The sequence below is a fragment of the Sitophilus oryzae genome, unplaced genomic scaffold (assembly GCF_002938485.1).
Source record: "Sitophilus oryzae breed Bouriz unplaced genomic scaffold, Soryzae_2.0 scaffold_1801_pilon_pilon, whole genome shotgun sequence".
Lineage (NCBI taxonomy): Eukaryota > Metazoa > Arthropoda > Insecta > Coleoptera > Curculionidae > Sitophilus > Sitophilus oryzae.
The window spans coordinates 3,899,946-3,923,916 of record NW_022146504.1 but is presented as its reverse complement, the minus strand read 5'-3'; the positions used below and the strand labels follow the sequence as shown (position 1 = coordinate 3,923,916).

At 31.6% G+C, this 23,971-nt stretch overlaps 1 protein-coding gene and 1 long non-coding RNA gene across 2 annotated transcripts; one reads left to right on the top strand and one right to left on the bottom strand.

Moving 5' to 3' along the window:
* The first annotated feature begins 7,827 nt into the window (after positions 1–7,827).
* LOC115882944 lies at positions 7,828–13,148 on the top strand. Its single transcript, XR_004050298.1, has 2 exons — positions 7,828–8,134; positions 11,915–13,148. It is a non-coding gene; the product is annotated as an uncharacterized LOC115882944 (long non-coding RNA).
* A 622-nt stretch (positions 13,149–13,770) lies between these two features.
* Positions 13,771–20,414, bottom strand: LOC115882943 (probable ribonuclease ZC3H12D). Its single transcript, XM_030901212.1, has 4 exons — positions 20,016–20,414; positions 19,715–19,949; positions 17,385–17,606; positions 13,771–14,932 (listed from the first exon to the last, which is right to left on the bottom strand). The coding sequence occupies exons 1-4, from the start codon at positions 20,086–20,088 to the stop codon at positions 14,728–14,730; spliced, it is 735 nt and encodes a 244-aa protein (XP_030757072.1). The 5' UTR covers positions 20,089–20,414; the 3' UTR covers positions 13,771–14,727.
* Positions 20,415–23,971: the final 3,557 nt, after the last annotated feature.

Below are 23,971 nucleotides of genomic sequence, written 5' to 3'. Positions count from 1 at the left end.
GCTCTTCAAACCAGTTAAAAAATATGTAGGTGGCGCCCTCTACAAGTAGGAGTGATATTAACATAAAAATCAAATTTCTCATATCAAAAAACGCCCAGACTCCAATTTTCATCCAAATATTGACGTTACTTCATAAACTATTTGGAAAAATTCGTAATAAAAATGAAACTTCTACACCCTGTATCTCTACTAAGTATTTTAGGACATACATTTATACAAACTTTTTTACTTATTTTGATCTGCAGAATATGCTGCTGAAGTTTCCGGAATACAGTTCGGACCACCCTGTATATCTAGGGACTTTAGGGTTTATTAGCCGACCATACCAACAGGTATGTTTTTTTAATTTCACTCAAAATTAGTTATTTATTTTACATAAATGACCTAAATACAAAATATTTTCGTGGTGTCTGTCTGTCTGTCGGTCTGTTTGTCTGTCTGTCTGCCGTTTGTAACACGATAACTCAAAAACCGCTAAATTTAACCGAACCGATTTTAACCAAATTTGGCACAAAAATACTGTGGCACCCGAGAATCTGGCCATTAGTTTTTGGTGGGGGTGGGGGGTTGGTAAGGGGGTATAGGAGGGGGCTAAAAATTAAAAAAAATCGTAACTCCAAAATTACAGTAGCTAGCGAAACGCGGTTTTCAAATTAAGATTAGGAATAATATTTGCAACAAAATTTGTAATAACATCAAAATCAGCCAAAGTCGCAGTTTTCGAGATACTGACATATTTTAGTATGGGCGGCTATACGTGCCTCCCGGCGCCAAGTTTTTTTGATTGGTACTTGGCTTTTTTGATTGGTACCTCTAACGGACAAACAAAGCGCATTTGTATAAAGGTAAATTATGTGCAATTAACTTATTTTGATTAAAAAAAACGTAGTTGTTCTATGTTCAAGAAATATTGGAACTCCCTATATACCGGGTGAGTCTTAAATAAGTGCAAATATTTTTAGCGGTGATATATTTCGACTCCTTTCGATTCCAAAAATACGTAATAGAATATCAGGACACCCTGTGGCACATGATATTGGCGTTTTTGGTGAAGTTAGGGATGTTGAGAAACTACACTTACTGTGTACTAATTAAAAGCCGGAAGTTACAACTTGCAAAAATAATAATAATTTTGGTTTTACGAGTACGGTATTGTATGCATATATTTGGGTACCATAAAAAATCGTTCAAAAACGAGAATGCATAAAATAAAACTTTCTATATGACTATAGAGCCACAAGTCAAAAAGCACTTAACAATTTTTATAAAATTTCAGAACCTAATGATCATCTCTCGAATGCTTAAATGTTTTTTTCACTATTTTTTTAGGATCCCTGAAAACGTCATGAAAATAGGCGGTTTGGGCCAAGTCGCAGATTTTGATAAAACTACTGTTAGTGGCTGTTCACAATTATATTATAAAATTCAAAAACAACAGTCCGAAAAATTATTTTTTTTTCTTATAAAATCAGAAGACTTAGACTATTATAAATCTCTATATATCCTGAAAGATCATAAAATATTCTACAAAGTTTTAAGATTTTAGAATTTTATAACCATGGGTAATATTTTTTATTGAAAGCCCTGAAAGCAAGCCATTGTTCTTCCTCTGCTGAAATTTCTCTAGGGATGTAAATTAGATGCGCGTATGCTACAAAAGAATAAGAAAAAAATATATACCCGCCTCTCAAGAAGAATTCTAAGCATTCATGGTACGACCGCGGGCGATGGTATTACATACAATGGTTCGTGGGCTTCGTCTTGACGATTATTTAAATATCTTCCGTCCTGGTATGATTAATATTCTAATATTCAACGATATAATCCTAAAATACAGGGTCCTTTACACAAGTAGTATTACTTTAGCAGTAAATGATCTAAACATGCCCAAGAAAATTTTGATTATACCGTATGATCGAAAATAAACGGCGTCCAGTTGGCTTGGAAATGAATATCGATGACATTCCCCATATCATTTTTTTACATCTAATATACAGGGTGTCCTAGAAATAAGTGCAAGACTGGTAGTATAGTTCAACCCCAGAAACACGCCTATGAGTTTTTTTTTGGTGAAAAATATTTTTTGAAAATTCGAAATTTTTTAAAAAAATTTTTGGAATTTTTTTTATTTTTTAGTTAAAAAACATAATTTCTTGATAATATGGTAACATAGGCATTAGATTAAATTTACAAGAAAGAAAATCCAGAAAAGATCCAGTGATTCTCAACATTTTAGCAAAAAAATAGGAGAAAATATGTTTCTTTTATCGAGATCTACCACCCCTTAAAATACTTGCACTTATTTCTGTCTTACACCCTGTATAAAATGCTTGTATCACAGTTTTTATTACCAAAAGGGCCTGACCGATTTTGATGAAATTTTATATGTATATTCAGTAGGTCTGAGAATAGGTTGTTATCTATGTTTATCAGGGCCGGCGGAAGGGCCGGCGGAAGGGCCGGGCGACCCGGGCGGCCGCCCGGGGCGCCGGATTCGAGAGGCGCCACGACAGAATAATTAAAAACAAACGAAAATATTTAAAAAGAGTAATCTAAACAAATAGTAACGAATATCCAGTTCAATAATTAATCGGTGCTGTCAATTTCCACACTACCATATTAGCCTTGTTAACATATTAGCTATTAACACACCACATAGGGAAGAATATCTGACTAATCATTATAAACACTATACTATATCCTAGATGTATCCTATTATAGTTTACTGAAATTATGCTCAAAAAATCCTTAGCACGAAAGCTTTGGGATAGTTTTGATTTCTTCTATTCTATATGTTATTTGAGTGCTCTATCCGAAACTGGAATTTGCGAATTCATTTTCGTGGAAGAATATTAAACAAAATTAAATAAAAAAATATAAATCCCATTTATTCGTGGCATTTTACTTATAACTCAAAAGCTAACAACTTTTTGTAAATAATCCTTCTTTCTATAATTCTCGTTTTTATAAATTTCTAAACACTGTTTTGGGCCAAGAGCCAGCAAAATTAACAGTTTTAGACTGACCGGTCAAAACACCGGCCAAACCAAACCACACCCTTTATTTGTTATTAATGGCTGATATGCCCTAAAATTATATGAGGCAAATATTCATTCGCAAGAAGTTGAAGAGGATCCCGATATCCTTATTATCAAAAAAAAGCTTATAAGTTTGCCTCATTAATTAAATTAATTTATTAATAGTAGTGGGAAAGATATCAATCGTTTGGTGGTTTTGATTGTTCCGGATTGAATATGTAGTATAATACACTGAAAATGGTAGCATAATCGTAGAATTTTCCCATTAGAGCAATCACACAAAGAAAAATTTCTCACAAAGAAATACATCTCAAACACTGGCTGATCCTCATTTTGAAGCCGACAAAACTGTCTGATAACATAATACATAATACTGATTCTGCACTAAATATGTAATTGTTTGTGAAAAAGAAAGGAAAATTTTCTTAAATTCTTAATAATAAAATATAATAAAATATAATGCAACTGCTTTCAATTAAATACTAATGTTTTCAAAGATCACTTCTAGCAGAAAGAGACTGCCGAAGTTGGAATCCTATTTCTTATGGCTCTATATACTGGGTGCCGTGCGTCTCAAAAGTTTCTCCCCCTATAATTTGTTTATTTTTTTGGATGAAGAAACGAGATTTGGTATGTTAGTATACGATATAAATTAGGATTAATTGACGTATTCAATTGTTTTGGTCACTTCCTGTTTCACCGGAAATTACTACAACTTAAATGGCACCCTCGGTATATTTCTATTATACGCGATAGAAAATGACACTCTGAATAGGATGACATATCATATGTCAACTTTTGACCTTTTTGCATATGGTTTATTTGAAATTGTAACACATTGTAACATGCGGTTCATAACGTCGAACAATTTGTAACAATTTGACTCGAAATACCAAGTGTGTGGTATCAAATTATTCGTATAAAAATGCTTTTTCCAAATATGCTAATAAGCTACCCTTGTTCCATTTAAAAAAAATGAGATATGGTTAAAAATACGATTTAAGCATCTTTTAACGGGCCGGGACGAAAAAAAGACACGAAAAACATTAGACGATCAAACCTTTTTTACCAAGTCTCCTTATTTAAACTAATAAATTAGTGTTTTTCACACAGCCATGGCACTATAGATTAAAAATTAAAATACGATTTTTTATGCGAAAATGTCAAAAGTGACATAAGATATGCAATTCTACTCAGAATGTTATTTTCCTTTGGAATAAAGTAGAAATATACCGAGGGTGCATTTAAAATCAAAAGTTTAATCAAGTCATTTCCGGTCAAACAGGAAGTGACTAAAAACAACTATTGAATACGTCAATCAAGCCTAATATATGCCATATAAATAATATGTCATATGTCTAACCTTAGATTAAGAATAAAAAATACTAACGTACCAAAACTCGCTTTTTATCTTAAAAAAAAAAAAATAAAAAAAATATAGGAATGAGTCACTTTCGCGACGCACCCGGTGTAGAAAAAAAACAACAATCCCAGACTAAGATTGGGAAACAAAGAGAAGAATTTTGAAGTATATCTTTAAGTGAAAATATATTGTTAAAGTAGCATAAATATGCTTAGTTGTAGTTAAAGTTTAATAATTTTAGGGGGGGGGGCGCCAGAGAGGTTACTCGCCCGGTCTCAATATTTTCCTTCCGCCGGCCCTGATGTTTATATATTTTATACCCCTAAGTGATAAAGGTGGTCCACCCCAATTTTTTTTTATTTTTTGGACAAAACTTTTTATTTTTTAAGATGTGGCATTAAAAAATACATTTAACCCTAAATTTTCACCTTTTAACCATCAACCCCTATTTTTTAATAGCGATGTTAGTAATTCAATAATTTGTGTCACAGTTTTAGTTACCATACTTCTCCGAAACGGCTTGACCGATTTTGATGAAATTCTGTATGTATATTCAGTAGGTCTGAGAATAGGTTGTTATCTATTTTTTATATCCCTAAGTGATAAGGGTGGCCCAATCCATTTTTTTTTAAATTTTTTGAACAAAATTTTTTATTTTTATTTTTTATGATGTGGCCTTTAAATACATAATAATAATAGCTCCCGTATATAGCGTTTAACGCCTTGGGAGTAGCAAGGTACAGCTTGCTCTACTAGAGTCGTTCGGTATACAAGGACGGTAATGTGGCTAGCACTACGCTTCAACCGCCTATTATTACTTCAGGATTGTGAATCCCAAGTACTCATTAAAGGCTGAGTCGACCTAGGTACCCAAACTATTTTTATTTTAATAAAAATAGTGGGCTGATGCAATGCCGGGTGTGGGATTCGAACCTACTACCTTGAGATTGGTAGACGAGAGCCTGTACCTCTACGCCACCAGGCAAAAAATACATACAAACCTAAATTTTCATTCTTTAACCCTCAACCCCTATTTTTTAATAGCGATATTAGTAATTCAATAATTTGTGTCACAGTTTTAGTTACCATACTTCTCTAGGTAACTGGTAACTAAAATCTATATATAATACCGTATGATCGAGAAAAAACGGCGTCAGCGATGGCTATGGAATGAAGATCGCTGTCATTTTATATGTAAATTTATATGGAAAATGTCATTGATGTTCATTTCCCAGCCAACTGGACGCGGTTTTTTTTCGATCATACGGTATATAATTTTCATATAAAATGGTAGCGATCTTCATTTCATAGCCATGGCTAAATCGTTTTTTTCGATCATATTGTATTTTAGGAGTGTTTTCTGTTTTATTTAATGAAGATTTTTTTCGTATACCGTCGCGGCGCTGCGGTACTTTCACTTTAGTAAAGTTTTGCTAGGCTAGGAATGTGCACACCTGCTCCGAATTGCGATGCCTCTGGTAGAATGCCGTAGCGTTCGAGTTGCACAATTCATTGTATTCTGAACAGTTTTCGCAAGAACATAACACACAGTTATTATTAGTTCTCTCATCTAGAGAACTAATAATTTTCCCTTTCTTAAAAAATAGATTTCTGACGTTCATTTTCATCATTTTCACAACGATATTATTGATAACAAAAAGTTAGTTATTGTCAGAGATAGTTAAAATATTAAAGTTCACAAGTTATAATTAGTAATTAGACAATTTTTATTTTATATTATTTCAAAAACACTAAAAGCCTAGTAGCATAATTTTGACATGCAGGTTTAAAACAAAAAGTTGCGTGCTCGGGAGATCAAGCCAAGTTCCTCCTAAAGCTACTCCTCAGAATTGAAGCTACCTCGGCCGCTGCTAAAGCTGTGGATGACGAATGCAAGTACCAAGTACGTTCATGGGTGGAGATATGAGCAGGACTACTAGTGGTAGTATTTATTCATTTCCTCAAAAACGCTATTGTGTTCTGGAGGGGGTGGTTGGAAGTTTTCAATCTGATGGGTGCTGATCAGTGCTGATCTATTTTTCAGTTTTCATTGTCAGCCGCGGAAGTTTCAGTTATTTTAATGTTGTCGGATATTTTTGTTTGTGAAAAATAAAAATGTTGGGTTTGTATTGCAAAACTAAAAGAGGCAGTTTAATTACAATGTAAGTAAGCGTTTGTCCATTTTATATTTTACTTTTTTTATACCCACGACAAATATATCTATTATTCATGATCATATTATACTGTGATATACAGGGTTGTCCGAACTGTATTCCGGAAACTTCGGTAGCATATTCTGCAGATAAAAATAAGTAAAATAGTTGGTATAAATGTATGTCCTGAAATGCTTAGTTTCAGAGATACAGGGTGTAGAAATTTCATTTTTATATCAATTTTTTCCAAATAATTTCTGAAGTAACGTCAATATTTGGATGAAAATTGGTGTCTGGGAGTTTTTTGGCATAAGAAATTTGATTTTGATGTCAGTATGACTCCTACTTGTACAAAAATATACATTTACGACATTTTTTACGTAAAAAAGATCTCTTGGTAAAAATCGCTGCGAGTAATGGTTCTCGAGATATTTGGAATCGAAATTATCAATACCTGTCATCATTGACATAAATTAAACATGTTGACTAAATAGTTATTAGATTGAAATCATAAATTTGAAATGCTCTTGTATCAAAAGATTAACAGAAACTGTTTTAACATCATTTTTTCGCAGAAAATTTATGATTAATTTAAAAAAATAAAAATTTCACAAATTTATTATTTTAGTCAAATAACTATCTACTCAACGTGTTTATGTTTTGTTAATAATGACATGTATTGACTATTTCCATTCTAAATATCTTGAGAACGGGTTGCTCCTAACGATTTTTACCAAGAGATATTTTTTACGGCAAAAGTCACGGAAATGTATATTTTTTCACTCGCCAGTTTTATACAGGTACGGACGAAAAGTTATTACTCTTCAAAACAGTTTAAACACAATACATGTAGGTGGCGCCCCCTACTATTAGAAGTCATATTGATATCAAAATCATTTTTATGCAAATATTGACGTTACTTCAGAAATTATTTGGAAAAAATCGAAAGAAAAATGAAACTTCTACACCCTGTATCTCCGAAACTAAGCATTTTAGGACATACATTTATACAAGCTTTTTTGCTTATTTTTATCTGCAGAATATGCCGCCGAAGTTTCCGGAATACAGTTCGGACCAGCCTGTATATTTAGATATCGGTTTCTATTCTAAAGAACATCACTATTTTACCTCAAATAAATCATAAATATTCTATGCTCGGCGTGTATCCTATATATGCACTTCCAATATACTTCTATATGAAAATATCCGGCTTTTTCCCATTTGAGTCATACAACACCAAATACAATATAGAAGGAAAAATTTTCCTTGATTAGTTATTCGTATCACAGAACCAACGCATATCCTGGGACAGTGAAATGAATGACTATGTCTGTATACACACCTACTATACCTACGTATTTTATCCTTATCTTTAAAATTTTATCTCTCAGCGCCATATCTTTTTTTAGTTGATTATATGCTTTCAACAAGTAAATATATAAAAACAAAAAACATAAAAAATGGGGAACTGTAGTAAAGAAAAAACAGAATCTGAATCTAGGGATTTTATTTTATTCAAAGAGGCTATTTTGAGAAATCCTGCAGATTGGACAAAAGAACACATTAGAATACTCCCTATAGTAAGTCTATACCTAATATTTTATCTTATCATTTTATATTAATACTATGTTTATATTAAAATTGAATTTTTGAATGCCTACATTTTAAAATAATTTCGGTTGAAGTTTTTTGTATAAAAAGATTTAAGAAAGGAGCATATCAAAAAACTCAGATGGAGCGCGATAGGGGATTAATATGCCTGAAATTCCGGTTTAGCAGTGCCGTTCTAATTCTATTTAAAACGTATAAAAACTATAATGTAAGGTAGACTCAATAAGTTGTTGGTTTTGTTTTATATTGTCGATAAATTAATGTTACTCCTATAAGTTATTAAAATCGTTAAAAAATATATACCAGGGTGGCGCACCTCATTCGCCTCGGTTGATTATACGAAAACCACAGACGAAAACGGAAAGCTGTAGAAACATAATATTTTATGGGTATATGTGGGGAGGTAATGAGCACAATTTAAAATTATTTTGAAATATACAGGGTGTTTCAGAACTAAGATCCGTACCAAAGTTATATTTTTTCTTATGTAACATCTGGTATTTTATTTCATTTTTGGATTCTTGGGCCCAAAAAAGGCACTTATTATAAGGGTTAAATATATGTAAAATATTTGGTTATTGAGATATTTCAAGATATTTAAATATGTATGCTACAATAGAATAGATAATTTACATCCTGTACATTACTTTTCAGAATTAATTCTTGCGCTGAGTTTAAAGGTAGAGAAATAAACTTTACTGAAAAATGTTATTGTCTCCTTAAAATTTATACAGGGGTACCAACAATTCCTGATTTATTTTATATAAAAACTTCGTTATTTCAAATGCGACACCCTTTATTGTTTAAAATAAATCGAAGCAGATTCAAATAAATGCTCTTTCAAACTATATTAGGGTTACATATATCTAGCTCAGATTTTGAATAAAAGCGATTTTTTAATTAAAATGAGAATCAAGATGGCTGGTGTCGCTATGGCAATTTTCTAGTGACAGTAACTATTTTCAAAATCGGCATTAGTTTATGGACATTATTATTTAGATTTATGACAGTTTACTTAAATTTACCTACAATAGTTTAATTAGTAAATATTCATTATTTTATCAAGAAAAATAAAGCAGTATCTGCTGGCGGAACGAATGAATATTTTACCAGTGATTTTATTTTCTGAGGAAAATTGCTTCTTGGCCTCAAGAGCTTATGCTCAGAGATATCCAAATATGAATCTTCCTGATAAGCGTTCATTTGAAAAACTACTTGTCCTATTTCGCAGAGCTGGTAGTGTGGTTTATAAAAAATCTATTAGGCCGAAACCAGTCGGAAATGAAGAAAATGAATTTGCCGTAATTGGCTCTTTTATAGGAAATCCATATAACAAGTCATTTTGATAGAATAATAAATACATATTTAATAAATATTATTTATTAAACTATTGTAGGTAAATTAAATAAAAGTAAACTGGTATAAATTTAAATAAAGTCCATAAACTAATTTCGATTTTGAAAATAGCTACTAGAAACTTGCCATGACTACACCAACCCTCTTATTCAAAATCTGAGCTGATATAGGTATAGAAAACCCTAATATAGTCTGAAAGAGCATTTGAATCTGCTTCGACTTATTTAAAAAAATACAGGGTGTTGTATTTGAAATAACGAAGTTTTTATGTAAAAAAATATTTAAAATAAACCAGTAATTTTTGATACCCCTGTATACATTAAACAAAACAATCAAATTTTTCAGTAATGTTTATTTCTTTGGCTAATAGTCGGCATAAGAATTAATTCTGAAAAGCAGTGTACCTACAATCTTTTTTATTATAGCATGCATATTTAAAGATCTTTAAATATCTCAAAAACCAAAACTTGTAAAATTTCAAAGGAAAGTCAAATCAAATGTGTCAAATGAAATGTCAAACAAAACTGTCAAAAATGAGGGCTCATGATGTCGATTCTGTCCATAGATAAAAGAAAATAACCATCTATTAAGATAGATATGAAACTTAAAAGAATATATAAACAAGGTTAACAGTAAAATTTTTAGTCAAAGCTCCCATCCGTGTCCTAAGTCAAAATTGCGTTTAACCCAGCGCCTTCGCCTTTTCTGCTGTAAATGGTTTTTTAGATTTATATTTGAATCCAAAGGGTTAATTTAAAAAAGTTAACTGAAGCCAAAGTTACTCTGATATTATTAGTATATCAGAGTAACTTTAATAAATTATAAAAATAGATAAATTTGACAGTTTATTAAAAATACATTTTGTCTACAAGCTAGTAATTAAATCACAATATTTTTAATAAAAGTTACGAAAGTATAGTTAACAAAAATATATAAAAACTAGCTGATGCCTGCCCACTTCGCATCCACAAACATTTGAAACGATATATTTCTTTATATGTGGAATGTTTCTTGTGTGTCATTTTTGAAATAAACTAATAAAACTGGATAAAACAAGAGACGACGCACGACGGATTTATACAGGGTCCGGCAATAGTGCGTCGGGCATCTGTAGGTCCTAGAATAAAAACTTGAAAATTTTGTTTACGTGCTAACCTAAAGTTTGTACGATGATGTATTTTAGGAAAATATTTTAACTTCTATAAGGCGGGCTCAAAAAAGTGTGAGTGGATTGGGTTGCTTTTTTTAAATGGAACATCTTGTAAATTATTGCATATTTGTCTTCCTTTCAGATCACTTTACATAATCCTAGGATATGGGTAAATATATTTTGATAATTCCAGAGATATTAATAAATAAATAAAAAATATATATTTTTCAACCTTCCTTAAATAAATTATAACAAATACAAGAATTGTCCTGAAATCAGAACCAAATTAGGTATTTACTTTAGATGGTCTATACTTACTTTGCTATAAATATTAAATATAGTAATCTTAAACAACACAGGGTTTTCAAAATTCTACGCCAAACTTTCCAAAATTTAAAATAATTTTTTTTTGTTTTTGAAATACTTTAAATACAAAAAATGAACATTTTTTGTATTTAAAGTATTTCAAAATTTTTAATGGTTTCGTAGATACACGCGGTATTATTTCATATGGCTCTCTCAATGGTAAAATACGAGAGAAAAATCATTGTATGGCTTTAATAAAAATTGACTGTGGAAACCCTTAAAAACCCTTAAAAATTTTGAAATACTCTAAACACAAAAAATGTTTATTTTTTAACTCTCCATTGAATAAAAAATAATATACAGGGTGTTCTATTTAAAGAAAAGCAAAGAAAAATTACTTTATATTTTAGAAAGTTTGGCGTAGAATTTTGAACATCCTGTATGATTTACAATTACCATATTTATAGCAAAGTAAGTACAGACCATCTAAAGTAAATACTTAATATAGTTTTGATTTCAGGGCAGTTCTTGTATTTTTAATATTTTTTTAAGAAAGGCTGAAAAATATATATTTTTATTTATTCATTAATATCTCTGAAACTATTGAAATATATTTACTCATATCTTAGGATTTTGTAAAGCGATCTAAAAGGAAGTCAAAAATGCAACAATATACAGGGTGTTCCAATTAACAAAATTTCCCGATCCACTTACACCTTTTTGAGCCATCCTATATAAGTTAAAATAGTTTCCTGAAATACATCCTAGTACATACTTTAGGTTTACACTTAAACAAAATTTCCAAGTTTTTTCTTCTAGGAGCTACAGATGCCCGACGCACTATTGCCGGACTCTGTATAAAGGAGTAATTATATTAATTTAGTTTAATTTAGTTTTTCTAGAAGTACTTAGTTCCTTTAATTTATTTATTGTTCAGGAATACTTGAAGACATTATCACCCATCGTGCTGGGAACCATCTGGAACGACTTAGAAGAGTCGAAAAGAAAAAATATAGAACTGCAAACTCACCTACCATGTTTGGAACACTACAATCGAGATGAAGACGAAGTTCACATTGATGGCCCACCACCAGCAAGATACAGATGCCACATATGTTCACATTGACTTTGATTATTTGTTTTATATAAAGGCTCGTTATTAAGTAACTATATCTCAGATCAATTCTGATCGTATTATAAAAAAGTTTATACATGGGATGTTTCTTAAATATGTGAAGATATTTTCAGAAGTGGTAGATCTGGATAAAATGAAGATATTTACTATTTTTCAAATAATTTTTTTGCACTTTTATTTTGAACAAATATACAGGGTGGCCCTAACTGTATTCGGGAAAAATTATTCTGCAGATAAAAATAAGTAAAAAAGTTCGTGTAAATTTATGTCCTAAAATGCTTCTTTTTGGAGATACAGGGTGTAGAAGTTTCATTTTTATTTCGATTTTTTCTAAATAATTTAACTAACGCCGATATTTGGATTTGATTTTCTGGCTACAAGAAAAATGAAGAGAATTCTGGGGACAAAAAATGAAGAGAATAATTAAATTTTCCACATTTTCACATCTCGCCAAAGTCGCACAAACGCGGTTTTTGCATTTTTGCAAACATGGTTTTTTGCATTTTTCGGGTTAAACCATTTTTTTACTGTCGCAAAGTTTTTAAAATTAAATAGCATAAAAAACATGACCAAATTGATATGTAACTTTCTTTACGTTTTACTGTTTACGAGATATGTATATTGCATTCATTCCCACATTGTGTATGCAAGTTTCATTTTTTGTAAGCTTTTCCAGTAGACCACTTACCATTGGCAAAGTATTAGAGCGGGGGTAATTTAATGGGCGTCTAGACTAGTGATGGGAGACTAGTGATGGGATCGCGTACTCGAGCGAAAATTCGCTCGAGTACGCGATTATTGAAATAACCGACATCGCTCGATTATGAACGAGCGACGAAGATCCTATCGAGCGAATTTGCCACATACATTGCAGATTGGCAATATTTTATTAGTATTTTTGGTAAAATATCGTCAATCAACAGATTGTTCTTTTGATTGGGACCGCATTGTTAATTATAGGACTATACGATTATATCTGTTACGTAACTGTGTGACAAAATTTTACTACCTACATCGACAAGGCTTCGATGCATGATCAAGCGAAACTACTCGTCGCGTGTCGCTTGTCGCTTGCCACTATCATCGAAAGAATATGCGCTCTGCGCACGCAGCTCACTGCTTGGCGTAACGAGTAAAAGTACAAGCGACTGCGACGACGAAAAACCGTATATTTAAATACGAGCAAAATCTCGCTCGAGTGATCACTCGATTATTGGAATCGCTTGAAACTCGAGTACTCGATTATTAAAATTTGTCGGTTTTTCCCATCATTAGTCTAGACCTTTTTTGATGCCAGATGACTGTACTATTACCGCAGTGAAAAGTTACTCCCCTATTTATTTCGATTTTTGATCGAAATCTACCGCACGATGCACAACTATTTTACAATAATGTCACTGTTAATTCAAGTTCTGACGCAATATTCTTTTAAAATTTAGTACCTCTCAAAATCAGTTGTAGAATAAATATAAAATAAAAATCACAGAGAAACTTAACAAATCCGTAAAATTTACAGATTTTTTTAAACATAACAAATCCGTATTTTTCGTATAAATATATGTCCTAAAATGCTTCGTTTCGGAGATACAGGGTGTATAAGTTTCATTTTTATTTCGATTTTTTTCTAAATAATTTAACTAACGCCGATATTTGGATGAAAATTGGTGTCTGGGTGATTTTTGACATGAGAAATTCGATTTCGATGTCAGTATGACTCCTGCTTGTAGGGGGCGCCACCTATATATTTTTAGCTGTTTTGAAGAGTAATAACTTTTTGTCCGTATACTTAATACGTATTACACTATCACATTTTCTTCATTTTTTACGTAAAAAAGGTCTTTTGGTAAAAATCCCTACGAGCAACCGTTCTCAAGAGATTTGGAATTCAAATAGTCAATACATGTCGTTATGTTTATTTAAAAAATTTTCTAGACAAAATTATGATAAAATAGTTTCTGTTGAAACTTTAGCACAAGACATTTCAAATTTATTATTTCAGTCTAATAACAATAGTCTAGTCAATATGTTCTATTTTTATTCCAAATATTTTGAGAACCATTACTCGTAGCGATTTTTACAAAGAGATCTTTTTTACATAAAATAAGGCGGAAATTTATTTTTCTCTTCGTAGTTTTATACAGGTACGGACAAAAAGTTATTACTCTTCAAAACAGTTAAAGAACATGTAGGTCACGCCTTATATACATGTAGGGGTCATCTGGCATTGAAACTGAATTTATAATGTCAAAAAACAACCAGATGCGAGATTTCATCCGAAAAAAAAAGATAAATGATTGTCCCTGTGTCTTCAAAACGAAGCATTTTAGGACATGATTTTATACGAACTTTTTTATTTTTTATTCATTTTTATTTGCAGAATATGTTGCCAAAGTTTCCCGATTCCAATTTGGATCCCCTTTATATAGATTCAGATTCTGCGGTCGAAATAGACTAATGATATAGGAAAAATAAATATTAATACGTATTTAAGAGAAACACCTTGTATAAATTAGTACGCTTGTATTATACATGTTATTAACACACTATTTATAAAATGACATACTACAAAGGTTTTTCTTTTTTCTCTCTCTTTAGATGAAAAATAATATGTTTAGTTAATATTTTAAAAACTGATCCAGATTATTTTTTCTGTTTCCATGAGGATCTACTGGAAAAATTAACATGTCTCCCACAAAAGTAGGCACCAATCGTCTCTGTTCAACCACCGTTTTAAGGTTCGGATTCCATCTGATGATGTCATTGAAATTATCCCTGGACACTACTATACCTTCATTGGCTGCTGCGGCTTGAACTATGTACCTACAGATGAAACGATACAACTATGGACATACATTTTTCTTCAATATCAAATCCTTAGTTACCAGACCTTGATGAAGATGTAAACGAAACATCGTATCCAACTTTGCAAGGTGAACTTACGTCAAAACTAACTGTAACAGTGGCACGTGTCGTACACGGTCAAGTTGGCTTCTTTCTTTCTCCGATTTAAATGAAATTTGGTATGTCGATAAATTGGACCAAAGTCAATTGTGACAGTTAGTGTCACTGTGACAGTTAGTTTTGAAGTAAGAAAGTCAAAAGTTGATGTCGTCCGATCGCGACGAAATTTAGAGGGTAGGCTATGTGAGCGACGGTGCACATGGCCCCACCCTGCAAAGTTGGATACAATATTTCGTTCACATCTTCATCAGAGTGGGACTAAAAATTTAATATTTAAGAAAAATGTGGGTCGATTTTGGCATAATTGAGGACGGGCTACAGGATTGGAGTTCTCAGACGGACAGACGAGACGGTCAGTTTAATACAACTTTTGTGAAAGTGAATCAAAATTATTTATTAATTTTTAATTTATTACTATTTCATCATTTCCAATAACACTTTTTAAGAAGTTTCACTTTATAGTACATACACAATTTCTTTTTATTTAAAGATTTCTACTTTTTTTATCTATTGACATAGAATCACCATAGAAGGTATATACTTGACTAATTCATAATAACATAATAACATACGTCAGAATAGAAAAATCAGATACCTACATCAGTTTGTTTTGTGAAAAATCTGTGCGTCATGACTTTTTTACTGTAAATAATATTTATACCCATTTTATACCTCTGTGGATTCATCTCTTGAAAAAAGTCCTTTGGGTATTTGGCCACTTGCACTGTAGGAAAACCTACAAAATAAAATAGTTATTTTTTGTTAACACCGCTGCTTTTTTTTTGATAATGTGATTTTAACAGAACATTAACGGTTTTTAATAAATGTATCTGCTAATACATGGCATTCGTCTATGCGTATCTGTTGAAAAAGTCTAGTTAGATATTTTAAATAGTTTTTTCTTTGTTCTTTGTTTTTTTTGCATTCAACGACGACGACAGGAGGAGATATATAAATCATGAAACGTTAAGTATTTTTAATCCGTTAGGCAAATTTGTCATTTAGTAAAATATCGCTGACAAGTTGCTCTGATCGTTGGATTAACGATGCGGTGTTTACAGAAAATAACTATTTTATTTTGTAGATTTTCTTTCAGTGCAAGTGGCGAAATACCCAGAGGACTTGTTTACTTGCTTTGACATTGTGCAAGATCTCTTTATCAAAATAAGACAAACATTCTGTGGTGGAAGGTGGAATGTATAAAGGTGCGTCCAGACATGAGGAGACGAGAGCGGGACAAGAGCGAGACTTCTTCTATCCATTTTTTGAGGAAAAAAACCAAACATATATTAAATTGTAATTGAATATAACAAACGATGGCCAAATAATAACACATACAGTAATACATTTTTGTATCTTTAACATGGTATTTGGTTCGTAATATTTTATTCATTGTCGGTTTTTTCTCCTTTTACCCTTTATTTGTTTCGAGAGAAGACGTATTTTACAAATTACGTTTTTAGCGTTTTCTTTCCATCGTGCTGTTTTTTAATATTCCATATCTCTCGAATTCCATAACACTAATTTTGCTCTATATAAATCTATGATTACCAACGGATCTTTTTTCTTCCGTCCAAGTCTCCATTTCAATATGCAATATGCACTAATATCAGAGCTAATATCTAATATCCGGCATTCGAGCGAGCCTACCACAAAACACGTCCAGACTGAGCCGCGAGTTTTTTTTTGATCGGCCGTCGAAAAACCGACAGGCCATCACCAGACCCGTCCACACTTAGCGGATTCGGAATGTCTCGCGCTGGTCTCGCTCTCGTCTCGTCAGGTCTGGACGCACCTCAAAGTGCATGATTAATATTTTGGTTTACTAACCGAGCAGTATCGCCGGCGCCGGTATATTGTGTTTGGATCATAGATAAAAATGATCTAAGATTAATTAATGATAATTGATTTAAATACCTTTCTGCTGTATGTTCCGTATATATTAGATTTTATGATATCTATTTAAGTACTATTTATGTAGTTCCTAAATGCCTCTGTCCTAAATAGACACATTTATTTATTTAACACCCCTAACATTATGAAACTTCGCCAATGACATCGTCAAATCTTGAAAAAAATGATTATACTATAAAGTCTTTGGTCAAATGGAATTATATATCAACAAAGGATTGTTTACATTTTATTTGTATATGTTGTGTCAAAATAAATCAATGTATTTGTTTAGTCTATATCTGCATGTCTTAGACGCCAACTTTTAGTGTCGATATATACTTTTTAATCGTTACTTTTTTATTCAACACTAAGTTACTAAAGTAAGAGTATTGATACATTGATGGTATCGTTTATCTACCAGTCGTCGTAAGGACTTCTTTGCTGCTCCTCGATATAAAGAGTGGGTGTAGTAATAACGAGTTTGCTATCCACTAGTTCTTGTAGCAGTGCTGGATCGCTACTTTCTCCTTTCCTAAGTCTGTAATGGGGTACAAAAGCCTTGACCTCATGACCTCTATTTAAAAAATAATCTACACAAATCTGGATGCCTTTGACTGAGAATTTTTCGTTTTCACCATGACTAAAAGAAAAAATAGCATACTGCTTTATTTTTTTAATATAATATCTAAATGTTTCATATTAAAGGAATAGCCTTTCCAGCAAGAGAATGACGTGATTTCTGCAGTTCATAATAAAGAAAGCAAGAAGGCAAAATATGGAGACACTGTATTGCTTTATGATATAGAGGGATCAGACAGAAGAATAAAATTAAAACAATAATTATTACAGCTTCGACAATACTAAAGTGTGTTTAAACAAGACAAAACCTAATTTTTCTTCAAACCAGTGCAGCTAAATAAATGCAAGTATTTTAAGAGATTGTAGATCTGAGCAAAAGAAATATATTTTTGAACTTTAAGCGCGATGGGAGTAAAAATTGAAGGCTGTGACACACGAGACGCGAGAGGAAAAGTGGTAACGATCATGGAGAGTCGTAACTCGGGCCCTGTGTTAGATATGGGGCTGAAACTCGGAATGTAGATGGGTCTCCAAAAGAACCATTTTTTTTATAATATTTGGACGACTTGTCGTGCACTACAAAACTCCATCATCAATTAATCAAATCAAAAAATCGTCGGATTTAAATAAAATTTGTTATGTCGATAGAATGGACCAAGGCCAACTTGACCGTGTACGACACGTGTCACTGTGACAGTTAGTTTTGATGCAAGAAGCATCAAAATTTGATGTCGAATTTGGTGGGTAGGCTATGTGAGCGACGGTGCACACGGTCCCACCCCGCAAAGTTGGATAAGACCGATACGACGTTTCTTTTACATCTTCATCATGGTGGGTCTAACGATTTGATATTGAAGAAAAATGTGGGTCGATTTCGGCATAATTGGGGACGAGCTACAGGATGACGCTGTCATCAACATGCAACACAAAGTGCATTTTTTTAATTTTCCGGAAAATGTTAAGGATAATTTAATTTTCAACCGTATACAAACCTGGGGTCTTAAAATACTTGCAGTTCTTTAAGAGACGCCTTGCATATGTCAGTAAAAATCGCTAAAATTGTCCCTGAGGACCAGCGGATGACTCATTCATTACATCCAAAAAAATGGCGTTTAACATCACAAATTCTGTTGCAGCCCGTCTATGGGCGTTACATGTCCTTGTATTCTTTAGTCATGGCCCATTACCGTTTACGTCGATTGCATTGAAATAATATTAAAATCGTGACTTTGTCATAATATTTGAGTATTTGATTTTTTCCTAGTGCAGTTAGTTATTGAAAATATAAAACACTCAAGTACCTACGGGGTTTGTGTGATGTAACGCAGTTTGGGGTAACATAGGTGAAAAAGGACCCGAACTAGGCATCATGTTATGTTGTAACAATTTAAAATGTTAATAAAACTGCCGAAAAAATGTTAACGCGTAAAGAAAGGCGTAATTAGGGCATTGTTGGGTGCAACAACACTCAATAACTCAACTTTCTCGGATATTCAACTCTCCTGAAACAACATTTTATAGCTTCACAGTTTCTCTCACCGATTAGATTAAAAGCAAAAATGGATTCAAGCAGTTCGACGAAACAAGTGAGTAAACAAAGTGCCCATTACATAATCAAAAAATTAAATAGACATACTATGAGAGGATAAAATATAATTTCCAATATTAGTGGTATATTTTTTTAATCAACTAGTGCTTAATTTTTTTTGTGAATATCTCCTAAAATTACAAGCATAATATATCTTCAAAAAATTTCGTTATAGCCGAAATAGCCCAATTTATGTCCCCACTAGCAAAACCGGTGCGCAAAACTATGCTCGCTACCGTAGTTGCTAGGTACATCTAAAAAGTTTTATTAGCTTCAATATTAATTTATAATACAAGATAGACCTTTTTTATGGAATTTTTACGAATTATACTTCCTAACACTTTTAGAATAATTATATAAAATTTTTTTCGTATACTTGCTATTTAAACCCGTGTATTTGTATATACCGATTGTTTACGATATTCTCCGATTGTGGCAGCACCAGCAGAGAATGCACCAAACCTATAATCAATTTTCTAGCCCAAAAACCCTTGCGGACGTGTTTCTGGAGTAAGTAGAACTATACTTACTACAGGTTAAAATACTTACAATTATTTGAGAGACACCCTATATTTACTTACCAATAAGCTACATTACTGCCATCTATATACACAGGCCTTAATCCAGACTTTTTCTTGGTGATTTTTGGACAGTAAAAGTTTTTTCCGTATTTCTGAATGTTTTCCTCGATAGATGTTGATGCCTCATCATCTGTCGTTTCTTCTTTCGTATCTTTTAAACGCATACGCTTGGTTTTAGGCTCATCACTGTTATCCATTTTTCTTTTTTTACCTATTCTTGATCTTTGTGAGTTATCTAAAAAAAAATGTTTTTTGGCAAAGTGCCAAAATTCAAAAATACTTTGGTTTTGGGGCGGGATACCTTTTAACATCTTCAGAATATGTCTCTTTAGTTTTTCCTTTTCTTCTAAGAGCTTGTCATCGTCTTTCACCATGATTTTGAATAGAAAAAAATATTTTATATGAAAGTTTGTATCAATGAAGTTATAAGGGGTTATATAGTAATCATTGTCATATATGACATTTGTAGACAACACATAGTGACATGGTTGGATATGGTTCTATAATCCCGATATATTCTTTTCATACATAAATGAAATGACTCTTTGGCTACGATCTTTGAATAAAAAGGCTAGGTACTATAAATAAAAACGTCACATAACGAGATCTGTATTCTGAAAAGTATTTAAATTATATTATACTGTTTTTTTCTCAGGTAAAATTTCGACAGACGATGACAGAAAAAAAGCAGATGACTTCCATACCAATCCACTTATTTCACTAAAAAAGTTTCTAATATTTTTTAAGTTAACTATGGATAGGTTTATAAATAAATCCGTCATGGTATCGTCTCTTATTGTTTTTAACAAGTTTTATTGGTTTATTTCAAATAGTTTTTTCAAGGTTTGATGCCTTTGATGGAACGATGAACGACAAAAGGACGCCGATGCGTATGAACTCGACTTACGATTTTTGAGCGTTGTCAAACTCTTGCCAAATTATAGGTTACAATTTTCTGTCAAATTATGTCAAAAAGAAATGATAACTATTTTGCATTTTGCACTTTGGACTGTGTTATTACGTGTGTTTCGTGTTTTTTAAAATTAAGTTTAGTACTGCAGAGAGATAATTTCAAAAGGTACTGGTTTAAAAAAATTAAGATTAAAGTTAATTAACCAACTTTTAAGGTATATAATTCAATATGTGTATTATTAATAAAATATTTTGTTTTATTTCTGTTGTGTTTTATTTATTCCTTTGCAATATTATTTTTTATATTTGTACATAAGTTATATTGATAAATGTAATAGTAAATGCAGGAAGTTGCTTGAGCTTAAAAGTAAGAAATCTTTTTTATATTTTTTTTGGTATGTGGTGTTTCATTTAAAATACACCCTTGCTTGTTTGTATTAACACATACTTTATTTTTTTTTTGAATATAATAACTCGATTAGATTTTTCAGTTTTGTACATTTTTTTCTCGATATTTTGAAGTAATCACTTGTCACTCAAATGTTAAATATAAATATATTAATTTTCTGCTATGTGTTCCAATTGTACCAAAACTTATTTCTTTGTAAAATAAAGTAAACTACTTTGAAATTAAAATGACAGACACATCTATCACTGTCGAGGATTTTGTCGTTGGAGAGACTATAGTTAAATAATAGAATATTATTTTCTTTTATCTATGAGTTAAATTAACCTTTGAACTTGGGGATATTGAAAAAAATGTGGACAAAAAGAAATAAAATTGACTTTAATCAAATATAGCAAAATTGATTTATATATCAAACAAATCGAAATTACCACAATAATTCTGAATAATTTATACGAAATTCATTGGATTCAATGAACGTTTGTATCAAGATATCTTTGGTTTATATTACACACACAAAATGACTATAATATAGTTCAATGTTAAAAATGAAGCCAGACAAAGTGAACCCGCAGCAACCCCAAAAGCATTTGAGAAAAATTCTTGAAACCGTAAAATTATTCATGCTATTATCGAATATTTTAGGTTTAATATATTTCACTGTTAATAAATCCACAGGAAAATTACAAGAATCTTTTAAAAAAATGTCTGTTTTATATACTTTGATATATTTGGGATTGTACTCATATTTAGGGATTAAAATTTGGAAGAACAGAATGAATTATATTCCCGTTTTGTTTGCGCATAATTGGACAGTTACTATTTTTATTATGATCGTCTTTATTAGTGTGTTTTTAAGAGTTATTTTAGCTTTTTTCATGAGAAAAAATCTGGCTCATTGGTTAAACGTACTCAGCAATTACGATGAGTTATTTTTTAATTCTGGCAAGACATTTTGAATATAAAATATAGAGAATATACCCTACAGGTGATTTTTAGGATACTATGTCGATTACAGATCGATAAAATGTTCGATAAAGAAGCTACAAATACCTGCATTGATAATGTATCTGGTTAAGGTGGTTATGTTTAATTTGGTAAACTATTCAGAGATATCGTCATTACTATTTATCGTACTATTCGAAGCTATGAAGAGTATCATGAAATATTTTGGAATATGTCTGATGATTCATTTGGAACAACGTTTCATCACTATTAACAATGCAATCGTAGGAATGACAAATAGAAAAATGTTACCGGGTACCTACATTGAAGTCTATTCACACTGCAAAAATTAATTTCTTATCTTCCAAAGTTTTATCGTTGATTGAAAGAATTGGGAAGATGAAGATGGGCAACCTAATTGGTAACTCGTGACAAAGCTGATTTGATTTACCCTTACATTTCAAGTGCTGTACGGTGGAGACACTAATCATTCTGCGGTCAACGCTTAAAACACATATTTTCTATAATTCTGCCAGTGAAGGCATATCGAAGACGGTGTGGATCTGGTAGCGATAGTGTTGCCATATTAAAATGTGTAATGTATGTAATTCGTTTGATGAAAATATCTTTGGATGAAAAAACCGCGTTTATGTATTGAAAATGTATTTATATTAAACATCGAATAAACAACAAACATAAAAATTCTTTCATAGGTAGGTACTGAACATGTCTAGTTGGCTTGGAAATGAGACGATTATTGATATTTACCATAATATTTTACATATGAAATAACTGCAATCTTCATTTCCAAGCCAATTCTGGCGCCCGTTCTTTGTTTAATAATAATATTATATTTTATATATAAAATATATAATATAATATATATATATATATATATATATATATATATATATATATATATATATATATATATATATATATATATATATATATATATATATATATATATATATATATATTAATATTATATTATATTGTTTCAGTGGCGCATCTAGAGATTGATTCTGGGAGGGGTAGTGTGAATATTCAAAAAAGTACTAAATTTGAATTAAATTTTTGCTGGAAAGTATTGTAACTGTGGAAAAAATCTACTTGGATTGGTTTGGATATTCTGTTTTAATTTGTATTATTAACTTTTTTGTAAAAATTTTATTTTATACCAAATTTTATCTTATTAATTAATTTCTTTCTGGGAGGGGTAATTGTATAGGACTTGTTTCTCTCTACAATTTCCTGTTTCACAATGTACTGTTTGTGTCCGGGAAGGGTTCATAGTTTCATAGTTGTCGATTTTCGAAAGAAATCAGTACATGTATATTATTTCGTATATTTTTCATTTTATTGGTTTTATGGAAAGCACTGTTCATTAAAATGTTGTATCCTATGTTATAGGGCTTGTTTCTCTCTACAATTTCCTGTTTCACAATGTACCGTTTGTGTCGGGCAAGGGATCATAGTTTCATAGTTGTCGATTTTCGAAAGAAATCAGTACATGTATATTATTTCGTATATTATTCATTTTATTGATTTTATGGAAAGCACTGTTCATTAAAATGTTGTATCCTATGTTATAGGGCTTGTTTCTCTCTACAATTTCCTGTCTCACAATGTACCGTTTGTGTCCGGGAAGGGTTCATAGTTTCATAGTTGTCGATTTTCGAAAGTAATAATTAAAATAAATTAATTTCTTTTTGGGAGGGGTAATTACCCCCATTACCCCTCCCGTATATGCGCCCCTGTATTGTTTAATCATAGAACATCCGTACGTACTGCAGCAACCACTTACTCTGTCGACTGAGGGTGCATCCACACTACCTATATCCTAAAAACGGCGTATCGGCGTAACGACCTTGAATCGATTTCCAGCAATTCTATTGGCTGAAAAATTCATCTGTCAGAAATTTTATCTGTCAAATTTATCTGTCAAAAATTTTAGCCAATAGAATTACTGGAAATCTAATCGCGCGCCGTTA

Excerpts from the sequence above, each read along its gene's own strand:
- LOC115882943 (XM_030901212.1), bottom strand. The coding sequence starts at position 20,088 with ATGGTGAAAGACGATGACAAGCTCTTAGAAGAAAAGGAAAAACTAAAG. Across the intron at positions 19,950-20,015 it reads TATTCTGAAGATGTTAAAAG|ATAACTCACAAAGATCAAGA; the intron begins GTATCCCGCCCC and ends ATTTTTTTTTAG. Across the intron at positions 14,933-17,384 it reads AGAAGTCCTTACGACGACTG|GTACATAGTTCAAGCCGCAG; the intron begins GTAGATAAACGA and ends TTTCATCTGTAG.